Source organism: Euleptes europaea, chromosome 11 (assembly GCF_029931775.1).
Source record: "Euleptes europaea isolate rEulEur1 chromosome 11, rEulEur1.hap1, whole genome shotgun sequence".
NCBI lineage: Eukaryota > Metazoa > Chordata > Lepidosauria > Squamata > Sphaerodactylidae > Euleptes > Euleptes europaea.
In genome coordinates, this window is record NC_079322.1 from 8140111 (window position 1) to 8164249 (window position 24139).

The 24139-nt window shown below is 44.9% G+C and overlaps 1 protein-coding gene across 1 annotated transcript in view; it reads right to left on the reverse strand.

Moving 5' to 3' along the window:
• Nucleotides 1-24139, reverse strand: part of PLEKHG4B (pleckstrin homology and RhoGEF domain containing G4B) — an 89411-nt gene that overhangs the window by 7947 nt on the left and 57325 nt on the right. Inside the window, exons 12-19 of the mRNA XM_056857794.1 lie at nt 23997-24119; nt 22791-22955; nt 19816-20696; nt 5882-6134; nt 3896-3985; nt 3575-3799; nt 2678-2848; nt 1706-1886 (exon numbers count right to left, since the gene is read on the reverse strand). Of these exons, the coding sequence (XP_056713772.1) occupies nt 1706-1886; nt 2678-2848; nt 3575-3799; nt 3896-3985; nt 5882-6134; nt 19816-20696; nt 22791-22955; nt 23997-24119 (2089 nt within the window). The remainder of the gene's footprint in view (nt 1-1705; nt 1887-2677; nt 2849-3574; nt 3800-3895; nt 3986-5881; nt 6135-19815; nt 20697-22790; nt 22956-23996; nt 24120-24139) is intronic.

Below are 24139 nucleotides of genomic sequence, written 5' to 3' on the forward strand. Positions count from 1 at the left end.
AACCCTGTGAAGTAGGTTAGGCTGAGAAGGAGAGTGACTGGTCCAAGGTCACCTTGAAGTTTCTGTGCAGAGTGGAATTTGAACCTGGATCTCCCAGATCTTAGTCTGACATTCTATAACTACTATAAGCACACTGGCCTTCACCTCCCTCCCCTCCCACACCCCCAACCCCACAGCCTCTCCCTGGGAGAAGTCTCTGGCCCAGTTGCAAAAGTCGTGCAATAACATGTTGCTCAGGTGTGTTGTGTAGTGGCCACTGCCAGGCCTGGACCAAGTCACACAGGTTGTGGGTAGGCTGCAACGGGGCCCAGAAGAATTGTGTGTCATCAAGTCATTCAGTAACCACATAGGTGAGTTGCACAAACTGCATGGTAGCAAGTTGCTAGTGGTTGCTCCTGGCCCTGGCCCCAATGAGTTCTTCCTCAAGCGGGGGAGCAGGGCTGGACTAGGAGGCCAAAATAGCCCTGGAAAACCCCCCCTCCACACACACACATTTTACTGTCAGAAATCAAGGTTTGAAGGCTGGCAACATTGTTGTGGATACTAAGCAACCCCTATAATGGTCACGGAGATCTCCAAGGGCATTCATTACTTAAAGGTACAGGAACTGTTTCTATTATTTGGATGGGGGTTAACCCACAGTGATTTTTTTTTTTTAAGATTTCAGATTTTTCTACAAACCTGGGGCTTCCTATTTATTTTTTATCTCCCAATAAATTTCTGTTTTTCTCCTCACTTCTGTGTGATGAATAGCTTGAGAAGGACTCAGGAAATGCTAGGGCTACTAGTTATGTTCTGGCAAGCCCTGGGAGACTGGGAACAGAGTCCTAACAAATGGAGTTTCAACAATGCTGTGACATCTCTTCCGACATGAACCCAGAAGCGACACCACCATGTCAGCCTGATGCTCTAGGATTCACCCGAAACTCTTTGGTAAAACCATAGAATTTCAAGTGAATCTTAGAGCATCACACCAATGCGGTTTCTTCCAGGTTCATGCCAGAAGAGATGTTGCGGCACTGGTGCAACACTGATCCCCTCCCCCAGTTGTGCTCTCACTGCTCTACCAAGCACTAATGGCAGCTGGAAGCCCAAAGAAGCTAGGGAGTGTGGGGTTTGTCTCACTTCTGGCTGTTCAGGTCCACTTTGGGGTGCAGAGATGGAAACCTGGGGAAGCAGGAATCCTCCTTGTACAAACCCGGGAAGGGAGAAAAGCCAAGGAGCTCCCCCTCCTGTAAGTAGTGGCAGTTTGGTTTACCATCCTGGAGCCTGAAGGGGTGGTGAGGAGTGGTTAATGGGTGCCAGGGTGGCCCTTCTCTTCATCTGTGGCAACCCCTCTGAGAAGCACTTGCCTGGGTCCTCAAGCATTTTAAGACTGTGTTGCTTGCAAGGGATTTTGAAAGTACTTAATATTCTGTGATACATTTTCAGGGCAGTTTATGTTTGAATCTGTTTTGGAATTCAGATTAAATGGATTTTAATGTTCTAGCCTGCCTCTGTGCTGTTTTGCAAGCTGAGTAGCCCTAGACATTTTTCTAATAAACAAATAAATCTGCTGATAGAGTTCAGCTTTTAAATGTTATTTCTCTGTGGCTTTGCAACTGAAATCTGGGTTGACGGCAGACCTATAAAAGTTAATTTGCAGAGCTCAATAAGAATTGTCTGAAGCATATATTGGTTTTTGTCAATTATGCCACCAGCATACCTCGGTTTCTCAATGCTTGCCTCCAAAGAATCTTGCCGATGATATTAGTCCATGCAATCTTTGTGTCGGCTGAATTTGCCTGAAGGATGTAGGTGTCCTGGGATTTCCTCCTCCTTCGGAACCAGATTTCAAATCTTAGGCCACTGTCTCCAACGTTCTCAGTCATTCCAATCTCAGCTGTCTATAGGTCAACAGGAAAAAAAAGAAACCCTCAGAATGCAGTTTAGCAGTAAGAAAATGTATCAGACTTGCTAAACAAAGGATTGTATACAAATCACGTATGGCGGCTGAAAAATGATAAACATGCATTTTCACCACAAAATTGAACGCCACAACAATATAGGTTAAAATTGCTGGCAACTAGCACAGACGTTTATTTTTTGCATTGAGTCTGCAATCTTTATGATGGAGGTAAGGATTTGAACCCATGTCTCCGCAGTCCAAATCCAGCATTTGATCTGCTTCGCATCATTGTCATAATGCTTTTAAAACTCAAGGTAGTTTCGAGGACCGGTTGGACAGGTAGTGATCTGTAGTGCAGAGCGAGGAGGGAACATAAGATCATAAGGAAAGCCCTGCTGGATCAGACCAAGGCCCATCAGGTCCAGCAGTCTGTTCACACAGTGGCCAACCAGGTGCCTCTCGGAAGCCCCCAAACAAGACGATTGAAGCACCATCCTGCCTGTGCTCCACAGCACCTAATATAATAGGCATGCTCCTCTGGTGCTGGAGAGAATAGGGATGCATCATGACTAGTAGCCATTTGGACTAGTAGCCATGGTTAGCCCTCTCTTCCATGAACATGTCCACTCCTCTCTTAATGCCTTCCAAGTTGAAATCAGTGGGACTTAAATGTATTGACGTCTGACTGGATCCTGCCCTCAACATTCCTCGTCAGTAGAAACCACAAGGCCGAAGGCCCTGCAATGCTGGACACCTGGGCTTTCAAACACACACCAGAGAGGAATTTACCTTGAATGACTGTTTGTACATGTAAATGTCGTATCCTCCATCGATCTTTTTTGTTTTGCTGAACAGGATGAGGTCTTCAAAAAGAAAGACGTGTCTCAAATACTTCTTTCTGCCACAGCAAACGATAAACTCATCTTGACACATCAGTTGCCCTTGTTCTTTCAGATTGACCTGAGGGAAGAAAAGGGCAACTGTTGTTGTTGTTGTTGCTTGTGGTTTCAGACAAAAAGGGGTCAGGCCCATTTCACCATGCCTGAGGCGTTACTGGAGTCTTGCGAACTTAACAACACTCAGTCATCTTTACAATTTTTGTAGTGTGTTTCAAGTGAAGACAAAGGGCCATTACCGCAATCGGCCATACGCTCGTAGCCAGCAACTAGTGTTCCTAAGAAGAGTGTGAGGGGGTGATCAGTCAGGCCTCCGCCCCTAAAGTAACCTGGTCTCAAGTTCTGTAGCCACTTTATCTACTCCAATTTTTGCCTCTTAGTTGACAACTGGTTGAATCAGACGGCGATTTGGATGTTATGGTTTTACCATAAAGGTCTAGTATTCATAGAAGGGCATGGCATCTCTTCTGAGCTTTTTCCAGAAGGGACAGTACACTATCACTGATAGCTGTCCCCTTCATGTCCCTGCTCCCCTGGTCTCTCACTGGTTGCCAGGCTGGGCAACCCTATTGCAATCCTATGCACATTTACTTGGGAATAAGCCCCATTCAACACAATAGGGCTTACCCTTAGGCTTACACTGTGGTTTTGTTTAAGATCACCTAATACATTTGAGGCCAAGGTTTGATTCATACTAAGGTCTTTCTTACAGCTACTATGATGCATGAAACAACAAACAACAACAAGGTGCTTGAAATGCCAACAGGAAGTAGAATCTGGTTGTGCTTACATCACATCCTCTGATGGCATCCATTGCAAGCAAATCATTCCCATGGCGAAGCTGAAACTTGACCATTTCTTCAGCAGCACGGAGGGCGCTGAGCTCCTGTTCTTGCGCCGCTGAGCACTCCTTGATCAGGTCCTTCAAAAGCAGAGCGTACTTGCTCATTCTCTGGATAGGTTTCAGCAGATAAGAAGCCAGGTCCATTTTATCACCCAGTTCCTGCTGCTTATTCTGTGGGAAGATCACAGAGCATTAGGGGGGTGGAGCACAGCCAAGGGCCAGCCAATGCTACAGGCACCACAGCAGACAACATTCAGTGGCAATTACTTTGAAGAAGGCATTCCCGTGGCTGGTGAGTAAAGCATCCGACTGTGGCTTGTTCTTGCTGTACAATGCGTACATCCCAAAGTGTTCTTCCTGAAATAGTGAAAAATAGTATTGACATACATTTATTATTTATTTATGTACTTGGTTTTATACCCCGCCCTCAGTCCCTGGCCAAGGCCAGACGCAGGACGGCTCACAACTAACGATCCATACGATAAATGCAATAATACACTAAAATCATTATAAAATCACAAAAAAAAAATCTACAATCAGTAAGACTCCAATCCCCAAACTTAACATGATAATAGTATAACAAGTGGCACTCATTTGTAGCATAGGGTTGCCAGGTTCCTTAGCTCCACCAGCGGGAGCTTTTTGGAAGCATGGCTGGGGCACATGATGCGTGTGTACACCTGGGTCCGCACGCCGCACCTACGTCAATTCCGGGTTTACCTGGAAGCGATGCAGACGCTCTAGCAATCTCCGCTGAAACGCTATGGTTTTCACAGAGTTTCGGCGGAGGATGCTAGAGCATCCGCGTCACGTGGGCACGCATGCATGCGTTGCCTGCCGATCCTCAGCTGGTCAGCCGGCAGCCGGGTAGATTGGCGGGATTTTGCCCGCCACCACCGGGCACTTGGCAACCCTACTGTAGCATAAGGCCACTGCAGGGCCTGCGAACAGCTACAGCCCCCCAACATATCAGAGCCCCAACATCAATTTACAGTGATGCAAATTGAAAGTCCTTTGTTGGTACAGGTATATTGTCAGGGATGTCTTCTTTCTTTCTTTTTTATTAGAATGTATATGTATTATAACAGAAAGCCCACCAATTTTCAGAAGATCAGAAAAGAATGACAACATACAAATCCGGACAGTTCAACAACAAACAAGATTCTAAAGCAGTGAGAAAAAAGAGAAAAAATAAAAATACAAATATTATATTTTGATATAGTCCAGAAAGTACATATAATCACAGTCTGCTCCATCCTGCTTAATGCTTGTGTCCAAATAAGTTCAATATTTGTGAAATCTTCATTTTTTTATGATTATGTTATAAATGAATAAAATTCCTTAACTGTATTTTTAAAAGCTTTATGTGTTGGTATTCTTTTCTGTTTCCAAAGTTTAGCGAACACCAACCTTGGGACAATTGCAGCATAAAAAGAAAATATTCTAAATTTCTTTGGGATAGAAACTATGTAGTTCAATTTTTTAAAAATTCCAGGAGAGCCAATAACATTATAATTTATCTCCTTTTGCCAACATAATAGTCACATTTGTGGCAAAAATGTGGCAAATTTTTCTATTGGCTATTTTATTCCAGCTAATATGGTTTTGAAGAGAGCCCGGTGGCGCAGAATGGTAAGCTGCAGTACTGCAGTCCAAGCTCTGCTCACGACCTGAGTTCGATCCCGACGGAAGTCGGTTTCAGGTATCCAGCTCAAAGTTGACTCAGCCTGCCATCCTTGTGAGGTCGGTAAAACGAGGGCCCAGTTTGCTGGGGGTAAAGGCAATGGCAAACTACCCCGTAAACATAGTCTGCCTAGTAAACGTCAGGATGTGACGTCACCCCATGGGCCAGTAATGACCTGGTGCTCGCACAGGGGACTACCTGTTAATGCGGTTTCAGTGTTCAGTTGGGAGTGTTAAGTTGTACACAGCAGTACCCATTTTTGTTTTTAAGTGCTAAAATGACATGAATTAATCAATAAACTATTACTGAAGTTGACCCCCACAGGTAGCTACATTCTATAAAACGTCAGGTAGCTTTGTATGGCTGGCTTTGTATATCTGGCCTTGTGCTGTGTATTTATAGCATCTACGACAGGGTCCCCAACATGGTGCCTGTGAGCAGCACAGCAGAGACGTAGAGACATAACAGAACATGGCACTTGAATAAGAAGAAATGAAAAGTTATATGCTGCGATCAGTACCCAGAATCCGACAGCAATACTCCATTCTACCTTGGAAAATGAGACTTACGTGTCTGAGAAAAGAGTGGCTGACCCGCAGAGGGTTGTCAGTACAACGTTCCAACTCTTTCAGGAAATACTGACAATGGAAATCATAGAGTTTTTCCAAATTCCCAAAGATTATGTTTCGTTTCCCTCGCAAGTCCTGAGGTAAGTCAATCCTTTCCATTTCTGGAAAATAACTGTCAATGATGTAGCCCAAGGATCTGACATATTCCCTCTCTGTTGTGATCATTTCATCCATTATATGGTGCACTTTGCTACTGAAAGAGAAAGAAAAAACGGATGGGACACAGGCAGAGGTGAGGAGTCCTAATTAACAGTCACTTGAGAAGCACAGTTCTTAACTTACGATGACTTCTGTGAACCAATCCTAGCTTCTAAAGACAAGCAAGCATCATGACAGATTAAAGCGTACCTGCGATGCTTCCAAGACACAACTATGAATTGCCAAAGACCCTTTTAAAAACAACAATGAATGGATCTCCTTACTCATTCTGGCAATCCAGCTGTGGCTCAGTGGAAGAGCATCTGCTTAGCATGGAGAAGGTCCTAAATTCAATCCCAGTCAAAAGGATCAGGTAGGAGATGATGTGAAAGACCTCTGCCTGAAACCCTGGAGAGCCACTGGAGAGTACTGACCTGGAGAGTACTGACCTTGACGGACTAAGGGTCTGATGCAGTATAAGGCAGCTGCATGTGTGTTCATGGCCATTGATGCAGTGGAAGAATGCCTTTGGTTTGCTGCTCTCTTGCTGCACAGTTTTCTGCTTTGAATTCTCAAAACGCTATTCATGGTGGCTTTTTGCCCCAAAGTAATGCCACGATTAGTGGAGTAAAATTATGTCATGAATAAACCACCAGCAGCCATGTGGACTGTCTGAGTCCGCTCCCCCCCAAAAAATGCACGTTGTGATTGGGTGTTATATATATATATATATATATATATATATATATATATATATATATATATATATATATATATATATATATATATATTACCACCCCTACCACCCCTGCCCTGCCCTGCCTCAGGATTATTCCATTTATTCACAATTCTTGTGATCCCAGTGGCTATTTTGCGGACAACCCCACCCAACCCCGGCTCTCTTTCATAAGAGCAAGAGCACATTCCTTGGCTGCCCCAGCTAGAAAACAGACCAAATGACCCACCACTAAACCAATACAGAAAAGAACGCACACTGGAGCATTCACTTCCTTCCAGCATCACCAGAAGAGAGTCACACCAGTACACACATGCGATTTCCCCCCCCCCCGCAACTTTTTTTTATGATGCAATTTTGTCAATATAATGGAAAATTAATAAATATGGCTGAAGATAGGAATATTATATAATATCACTGTAATGATATATCTACTATGAAAACCAAAAAAAATTAAAAGAAGGGTGGGCAATGTGGCGATCTCAGAAGTGACTGTACAAACAAAGCAGGGTGGAAACCACAATGGGAGATTAGAGAGGGGTGGGTGGAGCAAGGTGGGCTGGCGGTGACATGAGAGGGGAAGCGAGAATTGGGGGCGTCAGGGTGTGTGTTCGAATCGGGGGTTGATGACCCTGGCGGTCCCTTCCAACTCTATGATTCTATGAATGTGAAGCAAAGACTATTAACGGAAATTGCCTTGCTTATGCCTGCTTTGGAATCAGGGCTAAAATTAAATCAGTGATAATACAGGTACCGGCGATAAACAGGTCCCTGTTTTTATCAGTGATAAAACAGGTCATTGAGCGTAAAGCTCTCTGGGGGGGGGGCGCAAGCACCATCTCTCCTGGTACACCCCCCAGAGAACTTTACACTCAGTGAGTAACAACTTGCTGGTGGTCCCCGGCCTGCGGAGTGTGCGGCTGTCCTCGGCAAGGGCTTTTTTGGTCCTGGCCTGGTAGGATGGTCTTCAAATAACATCATGGCCCTGAGGGACCTAAATGAGTTCTGCAGGGCCTGCAAAACGGAGCTATTCCACCGGGCCTATAACTGAGGGCAGCCGCAAGTTTAATCATTCCCATAGCTTGCTGGCCTCCCCATCCTCCCCCAGCTTGGTTTGGGGGTCCACTGCCGACCGGGTCTGTCTATTAGTTTGTGATCCAGGACTAAATGCCATCTTGTTTACTGTATTATATGATATTGGGAATTTTAAAGTATGGTTTAATATATGTTTTAATGCCTATTTTAATTGATGTTTTATTATTGCGTCGTGACCCGCTCTAAGCCCAGCTTGCCGGGAATGAGGGTGGGATATAAATCCAATAAATAAAATAAAATAAAATAAAATAAAATGCGGAACATGTGCGTGGCGGGTGTGAATTCTCTCTTGAAGCTCCGAAAAATCATGAATAACTCCAAGGAAGCCCCACGGTAGTCTGGGTCAGTACGCGTGGCAAACGTCCCCTGCACAAATGGCCCATGAGTGCACGTGTGAGAGAGAGAGACATTTGTCCATTTCTGGATATGGAATGATTCCTTTGAATCCCTTGCATTCCCTTGCATCCCTTGCATTCTTGCTTGAGACGCTGTCTGTGGATGACCTTTGTAGAAGGACAGAGCCTTTTCCAGCAAACCGCTTCCAGCCTGTAGTGCCCCCGTTCTCACTTAGCAGGTCTCCCAAGAGGTGTATGTCTCACCTCTTCCAGATTCAAGGGACCCACTAAGGGTGCCTTGCCCAAGACCCCCCCCCCCAAATCCTACAGTTGGCACCATGGAGAGAGGTTTGTGTAATTGCTTAAAAAATGGTTACTGCTGAGTTAAACTTACAGGTGTGCCTCTACTGCAGTTTGCCATCATTGTAGCAAACCTCACAACTTTCACATTTTTGTCTGCCAAACAAGTTTCCATTCTCTTATCTCCCCCCCGCCCCCCAAGATGACAGCAAAGTATTCACAGGTCGAACAGGGCAGGGTTGACTCCCAGCAGCCACAGAAGCTGAACAAGAACACTAAGCAGCCAGGGAGACAAAATAATTGTGTGTTTTGAAAAGTCCCCCACAGTATAGAAAAAGTTTCCTATTACATCTGCAAAACTGTCATGACCTTTTCTGTGTTGACATTCTGGTGGAAAACAGAAGAACATTCCTGAGATGATGTACAGCTGCTTTCTCATGAGCTTTGCCTAAACAATACAGCCCTCGACAAACAGGGGGTTCCTACTGGAAAGGGCACTGAAAGATTAAAAGGCAAACAGAGTTATTGGAAGTGTCATGGTCGGATCTAAAGACCTACTTTAAGACACATCCAAGGACTGCATACCCAGAGGGATGTTTGTTCCCCCCCCCCCCCCCGTTGAATACCGGATCCCTTGACTACACCTTGAAGAGCTTTTGTGTATACGCACATACATGGGGGTGGGGTTTAAAAATGGAAGGTCTTCTCATTCAAGGAAGTCCAAAGTCTCCTTACATACAGAGAGGTAGTTGCACACTTCTTTGGATTCAATTTTTGGATTAAAAGCCTTAGATTTGGAGGGGGGGGATTACACGATTTCAACCACTTTTGCAGAAATGAGAGACTCCTGATTTATGCCTTTGGCCGCAACTGATATTTTTTAGGACCACACCCACTAGATGTTGGGAGTTCTGTGAATGGAGATACTTTTGCCCCATTTGGGAAACTTCTGGGTGGCCCACTGGTACACATGTAGCACATCAGCACACATTTTCCCAAAGGGGCAAATAGTAAATCATCAGGGTTGTTTTCAGTCAAGAAAATGGTGTGCTGGGAAGGCTTAACCACCCCCCCTCCCGAACGCTTGATCCAAATTGGTACCGTGCATGGAAATGTCACCTTTCAACTGGGAACTCCTAGTGAACTTGATGGGGCTAGGGAACCAGTGCATTGTTTAGTTAGGTCCTGGAAGGGGACACACCCAGATTCTTCAAGGACCTGTCCCTTAAGGTTGCCAACCTCCAGGTCGTAGCTTGAGATCTCCTGCTTTTACAACTGATCAGTTTACCTGGAGAGATCAGTTCACCTGGAGACAATGGCTGCTTTGCCAATTGGATTCTATGGCAATAAAGTCCCTCCCCTCCCCACACCCCACCCTCCTCAAGCTCCGCCCCAAAAATCTCCTGCCAGTGGCAAAGAGGGACCTGGCAACCCTACTGTCCCTAGTTAAATTAATTCTCACAAGCACATTGATTAATCTCTCAGGTAACAAGAGAGCACCCTCTCACACGGTTTGGGTGTGTCTGCGTAACATATGGAAGCCATTCCAGATTTCATTCCAGTTACATTTCAGAGGCCTCAGCCTGGCATCCATCTTGGGAATGGGTGGGGGAGCCTAGCCTCCCAAAAAAGCATGCTCAGTCTTGCTTTTCTAGACAAAATACATCTGCTTCTTGGCCACTAGATGGCAACGAACATGCAACACATATAACAGCATGGCTAGGCTACGTTGCTCTGACCTGGATGGTCCTTGCTAGCCCAATCTCATCTGATCTTGGAAGCTAAACAGGGTCAGCCCTGGTTAGTACTTGGATGGGAGACCACCAAGGAAGTCAAGGGTCATTACGCAGAGGCAGGCAATGGCAAACCACCTCTGCTCATATCAGATCTGGATGGCCCAGGCTAGCCTGATCTCATCAGCTCTCAGAAGCTAAGCAGAATCAGCCCTGGTTAGGACTTGGATGGGAGACCACCAAAGAAGTCCAGGGTTGCTATGCAAAGGCAGGCAATGGCAAACCACCTCTGGACAATTCTTGCCTTGAAAACCCTACAGGGTCAGCATAAGTTGGCTGTTACTTGATGGCATATTCCACTTCCACCAGGCTATGTCAGCATAGGCTGCCCAGAACTTTTCATTAGTGAACCACAAATCTATTTCTTCTTCACCCAATCATGTGTAGCATCTCCACAAGCAGGCACCTAGCCAGGGTGCTATGTTGACAAAACACCATAGATCAGCTGAGGATGACGGGAGCAGGAAAGCCAACTGACTCCCAAACTTCAAAGTGCTTTCGAAGACACAGCCATCCACGGCATCAGCTCTTTTAATCTTATCTCTAAGGTTTCCTCTCAGCCTTTCTTCTCTGTCTACAATAGACACAATAAGCAACTTTAAAAATAGTCGAAATATTTATGTCGGAAACAAAAACAGGAAGGAGTTTAATCTCATACATCTAGAGCATCAAATCACAAACCATTCCTTTCCAATAAATTTGTCACTGTGAGGAAATAACTGCTAAACAGAGCTAATTTATGGAATGCTAGATGAACGGGTTGCAACAAAAATTAATACAGAAGTCTTTTCAGATTCAAGAGAGCCTTAACTACATCTTGGATGTTATATTTTTAGTCTCCTTAACATTGGGCAGCAAGGACATCTTTGTTTTCTTTTAGGAAACGGGATTGCTTTTAAGAGTGTCCCAACTTGGACAACCACAGCTGGAACATCTGTGCCCAAGGGAAGATAATAGCGCAGGGCCAAAGTAGAAGTCTGGCCGCAGGCTCAGGTCTCTGATGAACCTCTCAAAAGTGGAGCAGGGTGTGTGTGTGGGGGGGTACAATTTGGAGAGGAGCCGTACCAGAGGGGAAAGTAGCAGAGGAGAAAACATTCCTGTCTTCTTCTTTTCTGCACTGCCCTGCCTGTGGTTTCCAGAAGTGTATTTGCTACGACTTGATAAACAGAGGCCGGGAGCAGTTGTGTCACGTCTGAATCTGCACTGCTGAGGTCAGACCTGAATGACACTATTTAGAACAACACAAATGTGCTACAAAGCAAGATCAAAATATACCAGCACCTAGAGATTTAGACACCTGGAAGAACAAGTCAATGAATGGCCTGTGCCAACTCAGACCATGACTATGACGTTTATAGAGGGGGCTTTAAACTATACAACTCGATCTGAAGGAAATTCTGTTCTCTAACCATTCTTAAAATGCAAATGTGACAGCCAAGAACTCTGTTTACAGGTAATTCCAAGATGATGTCTTAGCGATAACTAAGCGATAACACTAAGTTAGAAAGTTAAGTTCTTCTTGGCAAAGCAGGAGGGGAAAATATGAATAGACTATTCATAGGATGTCCTTACCTTCAGGGAAAGGACAAATTAGAACTTTATGGGCAACAGAAAGCATCTTGGCCAGACAGAAGAGCAGGTACTTTCTTTTTTGGGCTGGGGGTGAAGATTCAATTTGTGGTTTCCTATAATACAGAAGCCAGAAGAGATCATTCCTCTTTAAGTGGCTTCAGGTGAATGGAAGCGGTGGGTGTTGACTTCAGGAAACGTCTGACCCTTGGGAAGCTTTTATCAAGGGATGGCTGGATACACAAGGAGCTTCCTTGAAAAGCTACACCCTTTTCAGTTAGTTCTGCGAATGCCAACTTACAGACAGTTGCAACGATCCCAGAAGCCCAGGAGAAATCATAATCAGTGAGAGAATGAAGGATAGCCATCACAGTGGAAGAATTGTTCACCAAGCAGATCCGACCATGATCCTTCTTCTACATTTGGTTTATATGAATTCTTCAAGACACCAGCAGTGGCTTAAAAAATAAACATAGCCGTAAGCAGCTTTGCTTTCTTCTTAGGTGAAAACTGTTCGGCTTGCCGAAAATGTTCTATGACGATCAAAAGCTTGAACGTTTCTGTGTCGACGCCAGTAAGGTGTAATAAAAACATGTTTTACTTATGCTTCTTGTTCTCAGAGGAAGAACTCACAAGTAACAATTTATTCAACATATCATGGCAGTAGGTTGCAGTCTGCAAAACTAATTCGTGGACAATTGCCTACCAGTCCAAGTGACCGGGCAACCCTATGCAGCAGCCATGTTGTTGCTGCGCCCACCATGCTGTGTCAGAATTCCAAATGGGCCTTCCGGCTCAAAAAGGTTGGAAGCCCCTGGTGTCGCTGCACGGAGAGGAACAGCAGGATGGCGAGGCCATGTCACTCAGTGGTGAAGAGGATTCATTTTTAACCCAAGTAGGTTAAGAGACTCTGGCTCCTTCACTTCCTGTCAGATAACTGTGATGGAATGTGACTTCCTGTCATGTGCTTGCAGTTCAGTGGGCCCTAGGCTGCTGCTTTAGGTTCAAGGTAGGTCCCGGGTCTGGCAAGGCTGAAGACCACTTCACTAGTCTGTTTGGTATCTGATGGCATGGCCGGCGATTCTCCTTGTGATTATAACCTAGGAAGCAACTAATGTTTGTGGATCTCATGTGTGGTTATGATGAGGCAAACCATCAATGTATTGGTCAAGCTATGAAAATGGCAACCTCCCCCAGCCTACCTGCTAGTTGCCTGGGGGCTTAGATTAGATGGGAATTTTAAAAATTCTATAAATGATGTTCACCAGTAACAACACAGTGGACCAGTGACACAACTGTTGGAACAGGCAATGTCTGGTGTACAAAGAAGAAGAGAAGACCACCCAGTAGGGGGAAGCAAGAGGGCAGTGAGAGAGGATAGTGGGGTCAGCACCTTCTCTCCTGTTGAGTGTCTTTCCTTGTCTGTCTCCAGATTGCTACTCTTAGGGCAATCTCCTCCTTCTCGGAAGTTCCACATTTGGTCTCTCTCTCAGCTAGTGATGCAGTTAGGACACGATCTCTGTCTGGCCTCTTCACTATCAAGTATGTTAGTTCCTGAATAAAGCTTTATCTAAGCTTTAATCAGGTTGTGCACCTTTGCTGTGTTATTTACGCTGCCAACAGTAGCAGCCATGCTTTCCTTTCTGATCATCTTCTAAACAAAACCAAACAAAACCTCATTCATCGGAAGGAGCACTGCATTCCATGGAGCTGCCTACATAGAATTCACAAAATTGGCTTCTGTGGGACCAAGGGAATAGCCAGGGACAGAAGCATCCGTCGGTTTCAGAGTAATTTAAATGCATCCCTCACCCAAATGTCACCATTCCCCAAATGTAGTGTGTTAGAAAAATCTCCGGGGAGGCCAATTCTGAAACTGGCTTATGCAGATGTAGTGTGGGACTCTTTTTTATTTACTTAAAACATTTTTATGCTGCCTTTCCACCCAATCAGGGCCCCCAAGATGGCACACATGAAAACGTTAAAACAACTAAGAACAGCATTCAAATTTTTCAAATAATTAAACACAAACACACAAGCAACACTAGAACCAGGGAGGAGGGCCAATAATAGTTACTGGGGGGGGGGAGTATGCCAGACAAAACAAAAAGGTCTTCACCTGTTGGTGGAAGACATCGATAAAGGGAGACAGATGAATCTCCCTGGGCAGGGAGTTCCAAAATTTTGGTGCTACAACCGAGAAGGCCCCTTATTGGGTCACCAGTGACTAGCCTCAGATGATGCGGGCAACCCGAGCAGGGCCTCCAAAGATGACCAGAGTGGGCGGGTAGCTTCATACAGGAGAAGGCGGTCCTTAAGGTATGTCAGCCCCAGGCCATACAGGGCTTTAAAGGTCAATACCAGCACCCTGAATTGAGCCTAAAAGCCAGTGTGGATGGAATAAGGAGCAGCCTGCACTCCACTCTCCAGCAAGAATGGTCCTTGCTGGCTTTAACCAATCCTTCCAGAGACCATGCTAATGGGCTTAGACTGTGTTCTTTTCAAAAACAGCACATTAAAGCAGGTTTGGAAAGGAAAGAAGCATGTTAAAGGCAGGGAAAACCCGGAAACAAGATTCTTACAGTATGACATCATGTGGAAGCTTAAAAAAAAAGCACTCTGCTTTGGAAGAAGTTAGTTTTTATATGCTGATTTTCTCTACCTTTTTAAGGAGAATAAAACCGGTTTACAATCTCCTTCCTTTCCTCTCCCCACAACAGACACCTTGTGAGATAGGTGGGGCTGAGAGAGTTTGAAGAGAACTGTGCTAGCCCAAGGTCACCCAGCTGGCTTCATGTGGAGGAGTGGGGAAACCAACCCGGCTCTCCAGATTAGAGTCTGCCGCTTATGCGGAAGAGTGGGGAATAAAACCCTGTTCTCCAGATTAGAGTCTTCTGCTCTTAACCACTACACCACGCTGTCTCTCTCTGGAAGCCAAGGAGGAGAAGACATGCACATGGCTTCTTTTTAATCGGGGTGTGGTGATCAGGCTGCCTGGGACAAGGTGGGTGGGGGTAATTGATGGTCAAGGGAGAAACCGAGGGGACCCACCCATGGCCCGTCAGAAGCATTACATCGGCAGTGGCCAACAATGTGTGCTTTTCTCATGTCGCCCGGTCAAGCCTTTCTCCCCAGCTGCTGTGGGAAAATGTTATACATTCCAAATATTATTATCCCCGGGTGGGAGGAGGGTATCTCTAATTGAGATCTCGTTTCTTTTAAGTTTAGTGGAGTAAGAGTAATAAAGAGAATGGAAAATCCTGTTGGACTGCAATCCTACGCACAGTTGGGTTGCTTCAGTTGACATCTATGGGATCGGAGTTGGAATGTACCAATAAAGATATTTTCATTTCTTCTTGAATTAGGGCGTTGCCAATATTGGTGCAGCTAATATTTTTGTGGCTGTCATTATTATTTTGTTTCCTTTATGCCATTTACACATTGCACACCTTTTAAAGGCCACTTATACTCAGCGGACACTAAAATAACGTAAGACTGGATCCTGTGGATCCAATGTGCCAGCAGGGTTGCTTTACTCCAGCGGAAGACTTTCCCTGGCGTGGAATCCTCAGAAGGGGATCCAATTCACTGCCAATGAGTTAATTTTGGGGGGAAATTCAGCGTGAGGAAAGAGAAACTAGTACAAGCACAAATGCTCATGGATTCATTTCTCACAGGAGAAATTAAAACTGAAATGGGGGCCGTTACAACCAAGGCAGGCAGCTTTTGAAATTCAATGTAATTCCTTAATTTAAACAACGAATCTGAGGTCAGGACTGCAGCCTTTCATTTATTTATTATTTATTTACTTCATTTATACCCCCCACCTTTCTCCCCAATGGAGACCCAATGTGGCGTACATAATTCTTCTATCCCCCATTTTATCCTCACAACAACCCTGTGAGGTAGTTTTAGGCTGAGTGTGACTAGCCCAAGGTCACCCAGCGAGCTTCCATGGCAGAGTGGGGTTTGAACCTGGGTCTCCCAGATCCTTGCCCAACATGCTAACCACTATACCACGCTGGCTGTCATTTAGTGATATAAACTAACTCAAATACTACGGTGCCTATTTTTCCTCATGCAGGATCAAGATAACGGCAGGTTTTTAGCAAGGGTGGCGAAGCAACCTCATCCCATATGATTTCAAACTCTTTTTTTTTTTTTTGGTTGCTAAGTAAAAGCATCACTGCTCAGTTTCCAAACCTTTGCTTGTATGTGCTGGTCCAGCGGGGGCCTCCTAGCGAATGTCTCCTTCCCCCCAGCACAGAACACTTCTTACTTACCTTGTGCTAACCACATTATGTAATACCCCATCCCCTTCTATTGGAAGACTGCTGCTAGGGGAGGAAGGTCATTGCTCCCCATATATCTGGAGATGTATAAAAGATCAGGCAGGGTGACGATCAAGTATAAAAGAAGGCAGCAGTTCCCAAACTTTTTGAGTCATAGAGCACATAGAGAGAAATTCATCACGGACCACTAATTTTCACCTAGCACCTATATACTAAACTGTATGACAGTAGTATTTTTCTTTCCAATCTCTTCACGGAGCACTATGAGATGTTTTACAGAGCACCAAGTACTCCGTGGAGCACAGTTTGGGAACCGCTGCTCTAAGAAAAGCAATAGGGAAATTATTTTGAGTTGAGATAGGTTTGAATCCAGTGGCACCTTAGAGGCCGTCAGGATTCTCAGGGTGTGAGCTTTCAAGTGTCAAAGCTGCCTTTGTTAGATACAAGTAGGAATGGAGATCCCTGAGTCTTTATATTCCAGTCTGAAGGTGGGAGGGGTGTTGCAAATGGAGAAAAGAGCAGGAGTCCAGTAGCACCTTAAAGACGAACATTTCTGGCAGGGTATGAACTTTTGGGAGTCACAGCTCACTTCTTCTACTGCTACCCATCGTGATCTATACCACAGATGTAACAGCCTTCCCACCTTCAGACTTGGATATAAGGACTCAGGGAACTCCATTCCTGCTTGTATCTGACAAAGGGAGCTTTGACTCTCAAAATTTTATATCTTGAAAATCATGTTGGTTGCTAAGGTGCTACTGGACTCGAATCTAGCCATTCCGCTGCAGACCAACACAGCTACCCTCTGAAACTACTTTGAGATGGTAGGGCTTAAGTAGCCACAGGAAGAACTCCTGGCGTGCCTCACGATGATGTCGCAAACACCCATATGACATATCGTACCAGAATAACAGTCATCCTCGCCACAACACACACATCAATAGTTGTGCTTGCCAGGAGCAAAAATCACAGTTTCCCTGTCAACAGCATTTAACATCAGCAGAAGTGCTTGGCGTCCCACATCCCTTGAACAAGTTGTGGCAGCCAGAAAACACCTCCCCTCCATAAAGCAAAACCACATCTTCCATAGATAACCAGGATGGGTGATGACAATTGAAATTAGCTTCAACTTTTTAAAAAGTATGCTTCTAGTTGTCTCGGGATGCCTGTACACGGGGATTTCCCCCTGAATGGACAGCAGCGTGCCCCCACTTTGAAAGGGACCGTCCGTATGGCATCATGTTTCTTCCCAGCATGACTTGTGGGCTTCCTGGGGATTTCCCCTTTGAACTGAATCAAAGGAAAGCCTCCCTTGATCCAGCTCAAACGAGGAACCATGGGATTACCAGTCCGGGGAGGGGGCAGAGCTAAGCTTCAACAGCGAACTTAATTTTTGCATTTAGTCCTCCAATTCTTTAGCCCTTTAAGCTGGCTTCTTTCCTTTCATGGCTGAGTCATGGTACAGCTTTGATTCTGCATTATTATAAATTGTTTTATGGTCTCTTAATTTATGAGGGGGATGTTGTTTTCAATTGTGTTGTGAACTGCCATGGTCAAAAGGCAGCCAACAAATTTATTGATTAAGTCACCTGTGTCCTGACTTAACTGGAGATGCCAGGGATAGAACCTGGGACCTTCTGTGTGCCAAGTAGATGCTCTACGACTGAGCCACACCCCCTCCCCTACATGAAGCTGCCTTGTACTAAATAAGTCCCTTGGTCCATCGAGGTCAGAATTCTCTATTCAGACTGGCAGCATCTCTCCAGGGTCTCAGGATGGGGTCCTTCACATCACCCACAACCTGATCTTTACTGGAGAAGCAGGGGATTGAACCTGGGACCTTCTGCATGCCAAGCAGATGCTCTACCACTGAGCCACAGCCCCTCCCAAGTATTGACTTGGGCCAGTACTGGATTCAGTGACTGGCTCACCTGTTGCAAGCTCTTTCACTTTTGTTCTTGTTTCACCCCCAGAAGGGGACAGGAAGGGAAGGCAAAATCTGAGCAAAGATGAGAAGAGCAAGATCACCCCCTTTTAACATGTACAGTCTTCCCTCCTCTGTCTCTCCTGTTAACAGGTGGAGCAAGAGACATCTTCAGAGTACAGACACTGCTGTACAAGGGCTTTTGGTAAAGACAGGCAGAAGGCTGGTGACCCCTGTGTTATGTGGCTTGCATGGACCCCATGTGAAGAAATGTAGGTTGAAAAATGAAACAATGGAGGCTAAGGTAAAAGTCTACCGTGGGCCATTATGTTGCATGCAAGGACATCTGCTCTCTGGGCTTCGAGATTTTTTAGGAGATAATAAAATTGTCCATCTTTTTTGTGTGGAGTTAGAGCATCAAGCAGTCAGTTCTCTCAAAAGTGTGTTTTAAATCCAAACATTTGAATATCACCCCCCTTCCACTTTAGTGATACTATAGTACTTATGTTCAAGACTAGGTGCTTTCTCGTACGCAGAATAATCCACTCTCAATGCACTTTGCAGCTGGATTTTACTGTGTGATACAGCAAAATCCACTTGCAAATGATCGCTTAAGTGCATTGAAAGTGGACTCAATGTGGGTGAAAGTATCAGGATTGATCAACAACTGACAAACAGATGCTGGATATATGGCACCACCTAAGTGGTGGAGGACTTTCATTCATAGGGTTGCCATGAGTCGGAAGCGACTTGATGGCACTTAACACACACACACACAAAGTGTGTTGGGGAAGGTTCTCATATCCATTCTTATATCATCAAGTATTTGCAACTCACAAGACACCAGAGACTACTAAGAATTTTAACAACTCTCCAATTTAAAAGTGAAGGATAAAATGCACAAAAATAACATGTTTATTAAATTCATGTACCACCCCACATGCTTTCCAATACGGGCACAGAGCTCCTGTTTATGCAGACAATCCCCATTCACTTCAATGGAGGGGGAAAGAATCACCCTTCCTCTAGAGTGAGTGTGCCATCCTGAAAACCGTCCCCCAGCAGTAAGCCCCACTGAATAAAATGGGACCTAATTCCGAGTACCTGTGTTTCAGATTGCTCCTAATGTCGTTGCACTCAGATGCACAAACACCCTGACCTTCAAGAGGGACCAGGAGGCTCTTTGCCCTCCCCGCCCTTGGCAGAATTATGAGCCGAGAAACTCAGCTGAGTCCTCTTGAACTTAACAATGGCATGAAATCTGTTCCTTCAGTGGCTCTGTGAACAAAAATATTGTTTGCCTAATCTTTCAAGCTCAGACCCAAATTATCAGCTGTTCTAAGAGTTCTATGGAGCCACAATGGCTGGATATAAAGGTTACAATATAAATACATTAAAATAACCAGCGATTCCTCTAATATGTTGCTTAATGCACAGCACAATGCTAAAAAATAGCAGACAAAAATAGTTGGATTGTCAATCAAGAACAAATATCTCCATTAAAGACCCTCAAACTACGACCTCTACTGAGATGCTACAATATTTGTTAATGAATGATTAAAAGCAAGACAGTTAGGAGACTACAAATCTTTAATTTGCTAGCACCCTTATGAGAACATGCTTAAAGCTATATACCACTTTTGGAGTTGCGGTACGTTCACCAAAAGGAACCCTGCTGCTGCCATCTCTCACCTTCCTGCTCTTTTTTTCTCTTCTTCTTCTGCCACATGGGGAATTCTGGATGGAGAGGATAAGCTTCGATTTCTACCAATCAAAGGGCTTTTAACATTTGACCGCTGCGTGTGTCTCTTCTCTGCAACAACATTACTGGCTACCTCCAGTCCTCTGATGTAAACACCTGTATATCCTGGGTGAAGCTGTTCACAGTGGTTGCTTTCATTTCGGGTCAGTTCGAAACTCTGCGTCTTCTTCATGATCTTCTTTAGCGGGTGCTTCCTGTGACGGGTGGTGGGTGTTTGGACAGGCTCCGAATAGCAGGTGGAGATGTTGTCCAAATCCTCTGAATCACAGCTAGTCCTTTGAAACCTACCCAACAGTGGCGTGTGTGTTTGCCACTGGGAAGGGTTAACAGGAGAAAACGCCTCTGAGATTTGAGTGGCATCCCTCTGGTTTACAAAAGGGACGCCCACTGGTAGGCTGCCCTGCTGAAATGTGCAGAGAGACTTAGTATCCCAGAGGCTATCGTCAGTGCTAGCACCACAACAGTGCGGAGTTGCAGATTCGCATCCCAGTCTATGGCTAACCCTTTGGCCAGTCTCCTTGAGCGCACTGCTGGTTTCTTCTTTGCTGGAACCTTTAAGTGCTTCAGAAAGGACTTCTTCTAAGTGGTGCTTGGCCTGTTGACATTTCAGCCATAAGATATTCCACAGTTTTAGTTCCTCTTTGCTACCCAGGGCAATGATAACTTCATTGACTCTTTGAAAGTTCTCTGCAGAAACCTTTGTAGCTTCTTGGTGGTAACTTTGCAAACACTGAATTGCCGATTGGGAAAATTTGGCTTCCACTGAAAGATGCTCAAGATACTCATTGCAATGAACCATCCACTTGTGAGCCTGGGAAAGAGGCAAAAGAATAAAGGAAAAAGAAAGTTAAACAATTTAATGAAGGATACCATGACGCATGTAGTCATTAAATATCTCTTTGTGGATTTGTGCAGCAGCCATGACCTAACCTGGATGGCCCAGGCCAGCCTGATCTCATCAGATCTTGGAGGCTAAACAGAATCAGCTCTGATTAGTCCTTGGATGGGAGACCATCGAGGAAGTCCAGAGTTGCTATGCAGAGGCAGAAGAAGAGTTGGTTTTTATATGACAACTTTCTCTACCACAAGAAAGAATGAAACCAGCTTACCATCACCTTCCTTTCCCCTCCCCACAACAGACACCCTGTGAGGTAGGTGGGGATGAGAGAATGTGACTAGCCCAAGGTCACCAAGCTGGCTTCATGTGGAGGAGTGGGGAAATAAATCCAGTTCACCAGATTAGCCTCCACCGCTCATGTGGAGGAGTGGGGAATCAAACCTGGTTCTCCAGATCAGACTCCCCCGCTCCAAACCACCGCTTAACCACTACACCATGCTGGCTCATGCTGGCAGGCAATGGCAAACCACATCTGAACATCTCTTGCCTTGAAAACCCCTTGAGGGGGGTTGTTATAAGTCAGCTGTGACTTGACGGCACTTTTCACCACCACCATCACCGCAGCCGCCATTAGGAAAAGTGAAATATCATCAGGAAAACTTGCCCAAAAGAAAGAATACTTTGAAATCACAAGACTTTCACTATTAGTGGGAGAGAAACATTGATGTGTACATAAAACCAAAAATCCAATATATTCATATTTTCCTTACACTAGAGGGTGTAAGAGGTCAACTCTGAAGGCAGGAGCACAGAGAGCAGGGCAGCATGGATAACAACAACAACAACAACAACAATAATAATAATAGTAATAATAATTTATTAATACCCCACCCTCCCCCCAGTGAACCTGGGCTCAGGGCTTCAAGTACCCTAGATAAGAATCAGCACTTTGAATTATGCCAAGAAAAGGACAGCCAGCCAGTAACGGTTAACTGTTATTGCTCCTCCCAAAGAATTACGGTGATTGTAGTGTAAAAAAAATTATGTCACAGAATCCTAGTTTGTCAGGCCCAATGGGTAGGGCTCCCACTAGCTTGGGAAGGAGTGCAACACATCACCTTTGATCCCAGTCAACACGCAGTTTTTCAGGGGGAGCAGATTCTCCCCAGTCAAGATGCAGATGGAAGGCGATGATGTCATTGCTGGGGACATCCTTGCCCCTGATGGTCGATTTCCATGAGTTGGCTTCACAGGGTGGGGGCTTGTCATATGTGACTTGTGTGTTTTCCTCAGCTCCTGTGTTAATGGTCCCTGCTCTGTACTGGGACCGTGGCACACACACTTGCAGAAGACTACATGGTGCCATATAATCTTCTTAAATGGGGACAACTAATTCCTGCCCGGACCACTTCAGTTCAGGGTAACAGCACAGAGAAGAAAGCCAAAGCTGTTTCTTCATGTGCATTGCAATCTCTACCTGGAGCAAGAACCATGCAGACAGGAATTTAGGACAACATGCAAGTCACATATGAAACTGTCCACAGGGTGTGTCTGTGCCCCCACCCTGTCAACTCTGTTTCGTAGAAATTAAGCTCCTCGTTTTCTGGGAAGAACCTGCCCCCACATAGCTGAAGAAATTGGCCATGCCTGTTGTCAGCATCAACTTCAGAACATCAAACTGTTTTGCAACTAATACATCACGTGGGGAACTGTCAGCCCTGAGATATGGAAGACAGTATGTCAACAGGACAGCTTTTTGTGGCAAGGCATATATAAAGTTGGCAAATCCATTGCAGATGAGCAAGATTTTATTTATTTATTTAGTAAAAACATTTATGCAGTCTCCCCAGGAACCTACCTGAGGCAGCTTACAAAATAAAAAATAATTAAAAATGAAACATTAAAAGATATTGGTACAGAGGCACCTTGGTGAAATACCATACTTAAGAGTCCTGAAGTGCAATTATAACAGGGATCCTGCAGATCCCTTCTGCCAGCAGAGATGCTTTTTTTCAGTGCAACAATCCTTTCCCTGATGCAAGAGACCAACCCCAAAACTTTTCTTACCGTTTCATAAAATTCATATAACTTGACCAGCTTCTCTAGCTCCCTTCTCCTCTTCTCTGTTTGAATGGTGATGTTGTTCAGATACCTGCTGAAGGCTTGAAATTCTTCTTCAGAGTTTAATGCGGAATTCTCCTTGATGAGCTGTAGTCCCCTCTGGGAGTATTGCTGCCGTACAAAACAAGAAACACACCATTGCCTTTCTTCTTGAGCCAGTTTTATTTTCTATTGCATAAGGAAAGGGAGAGAGGTTTGGGGAGTGGAGAAAACAGTTTCCAATTTTTCAAAGTGGTTGGAATCTGTTTTGTAGAACGGCACATGTAAAACCTTCAACGATGGTATTTTGCTACAAAGTGGTCCCATGCAGTTCAGTTATATCAAGGTGAACAACATGAGATGTGCCCGGCCATTAATGCACCCTCCTTGGCACAACTATGCACTTGTTCTCTCTGTGCTGCTAGTTCTTCTAGCCCTTAGCTCTGCACGCTCCAGCTGCCATCACCCCACTTGAAAGTCAAGAGTTAGGGAGGGGCCGTGGCTCAGTGGTAGAGCATCTGCTTGGCATGCAGAAGGTCCCAGGTTCAATCCCTGGCATCTCCAGTTAAAGAGACTAGGCAAGTAGGTGATGTGAAAGACCCTGAGACCCTGGAGCTGCTGCCGGTCTGAGTAGACAATACTGACTTTGATGGACCAAGGGTCTGATTCAGTAGAAGGCAGCTTCATATGTTCATATGTTCCCTTGAACTTACAGACCAAGACCACACAGCCATTGAAAATTCATTGGCCAAACGGAAAGGCAACTTGCACAATGAACCGAAGAATGTACCTGTGTCTGCCGCAATACGTGCTTAGAACGGAGTGCTCATTACTAGTCAAAACTAACACATTCCCATTTATCTGGACAATTAAGGTGAATGCTTCATTTCTCTCATGCCCTGAACTTCAGCAAGCATCTTTGAACCTCACACAAACAGATGCCTGGCACCATAACGAAAGAAGCCCCCATGTGTAGCTCAACTGTCCAAAGATAATTTGCAAGAAAGTTGTTTATTCAAATACTTGTAAAGGTTGATGTGTTCTGGCTGCTCAAACAAGAAGCAGTGATATTAACTAACAGTCCTATCCTATTAAAGTTTGGAAATATAACTTTATTTGCATGGCTGCTTCAGCTACACAAATAACAATTTCAGTAAGCAAAAACAATCCTACCATTGCTCTCTCATGGAAACCTTGGAATTCTTCCTGCTTCTTTTTCACATTTTCGAGGGAGAGCTGTTCTTGATCCAAAGGGCTGAAATATTTCTTGCTCTCATTTTCAAACCAAGCTTTTATCTATAAAGAATGCAAGGCGA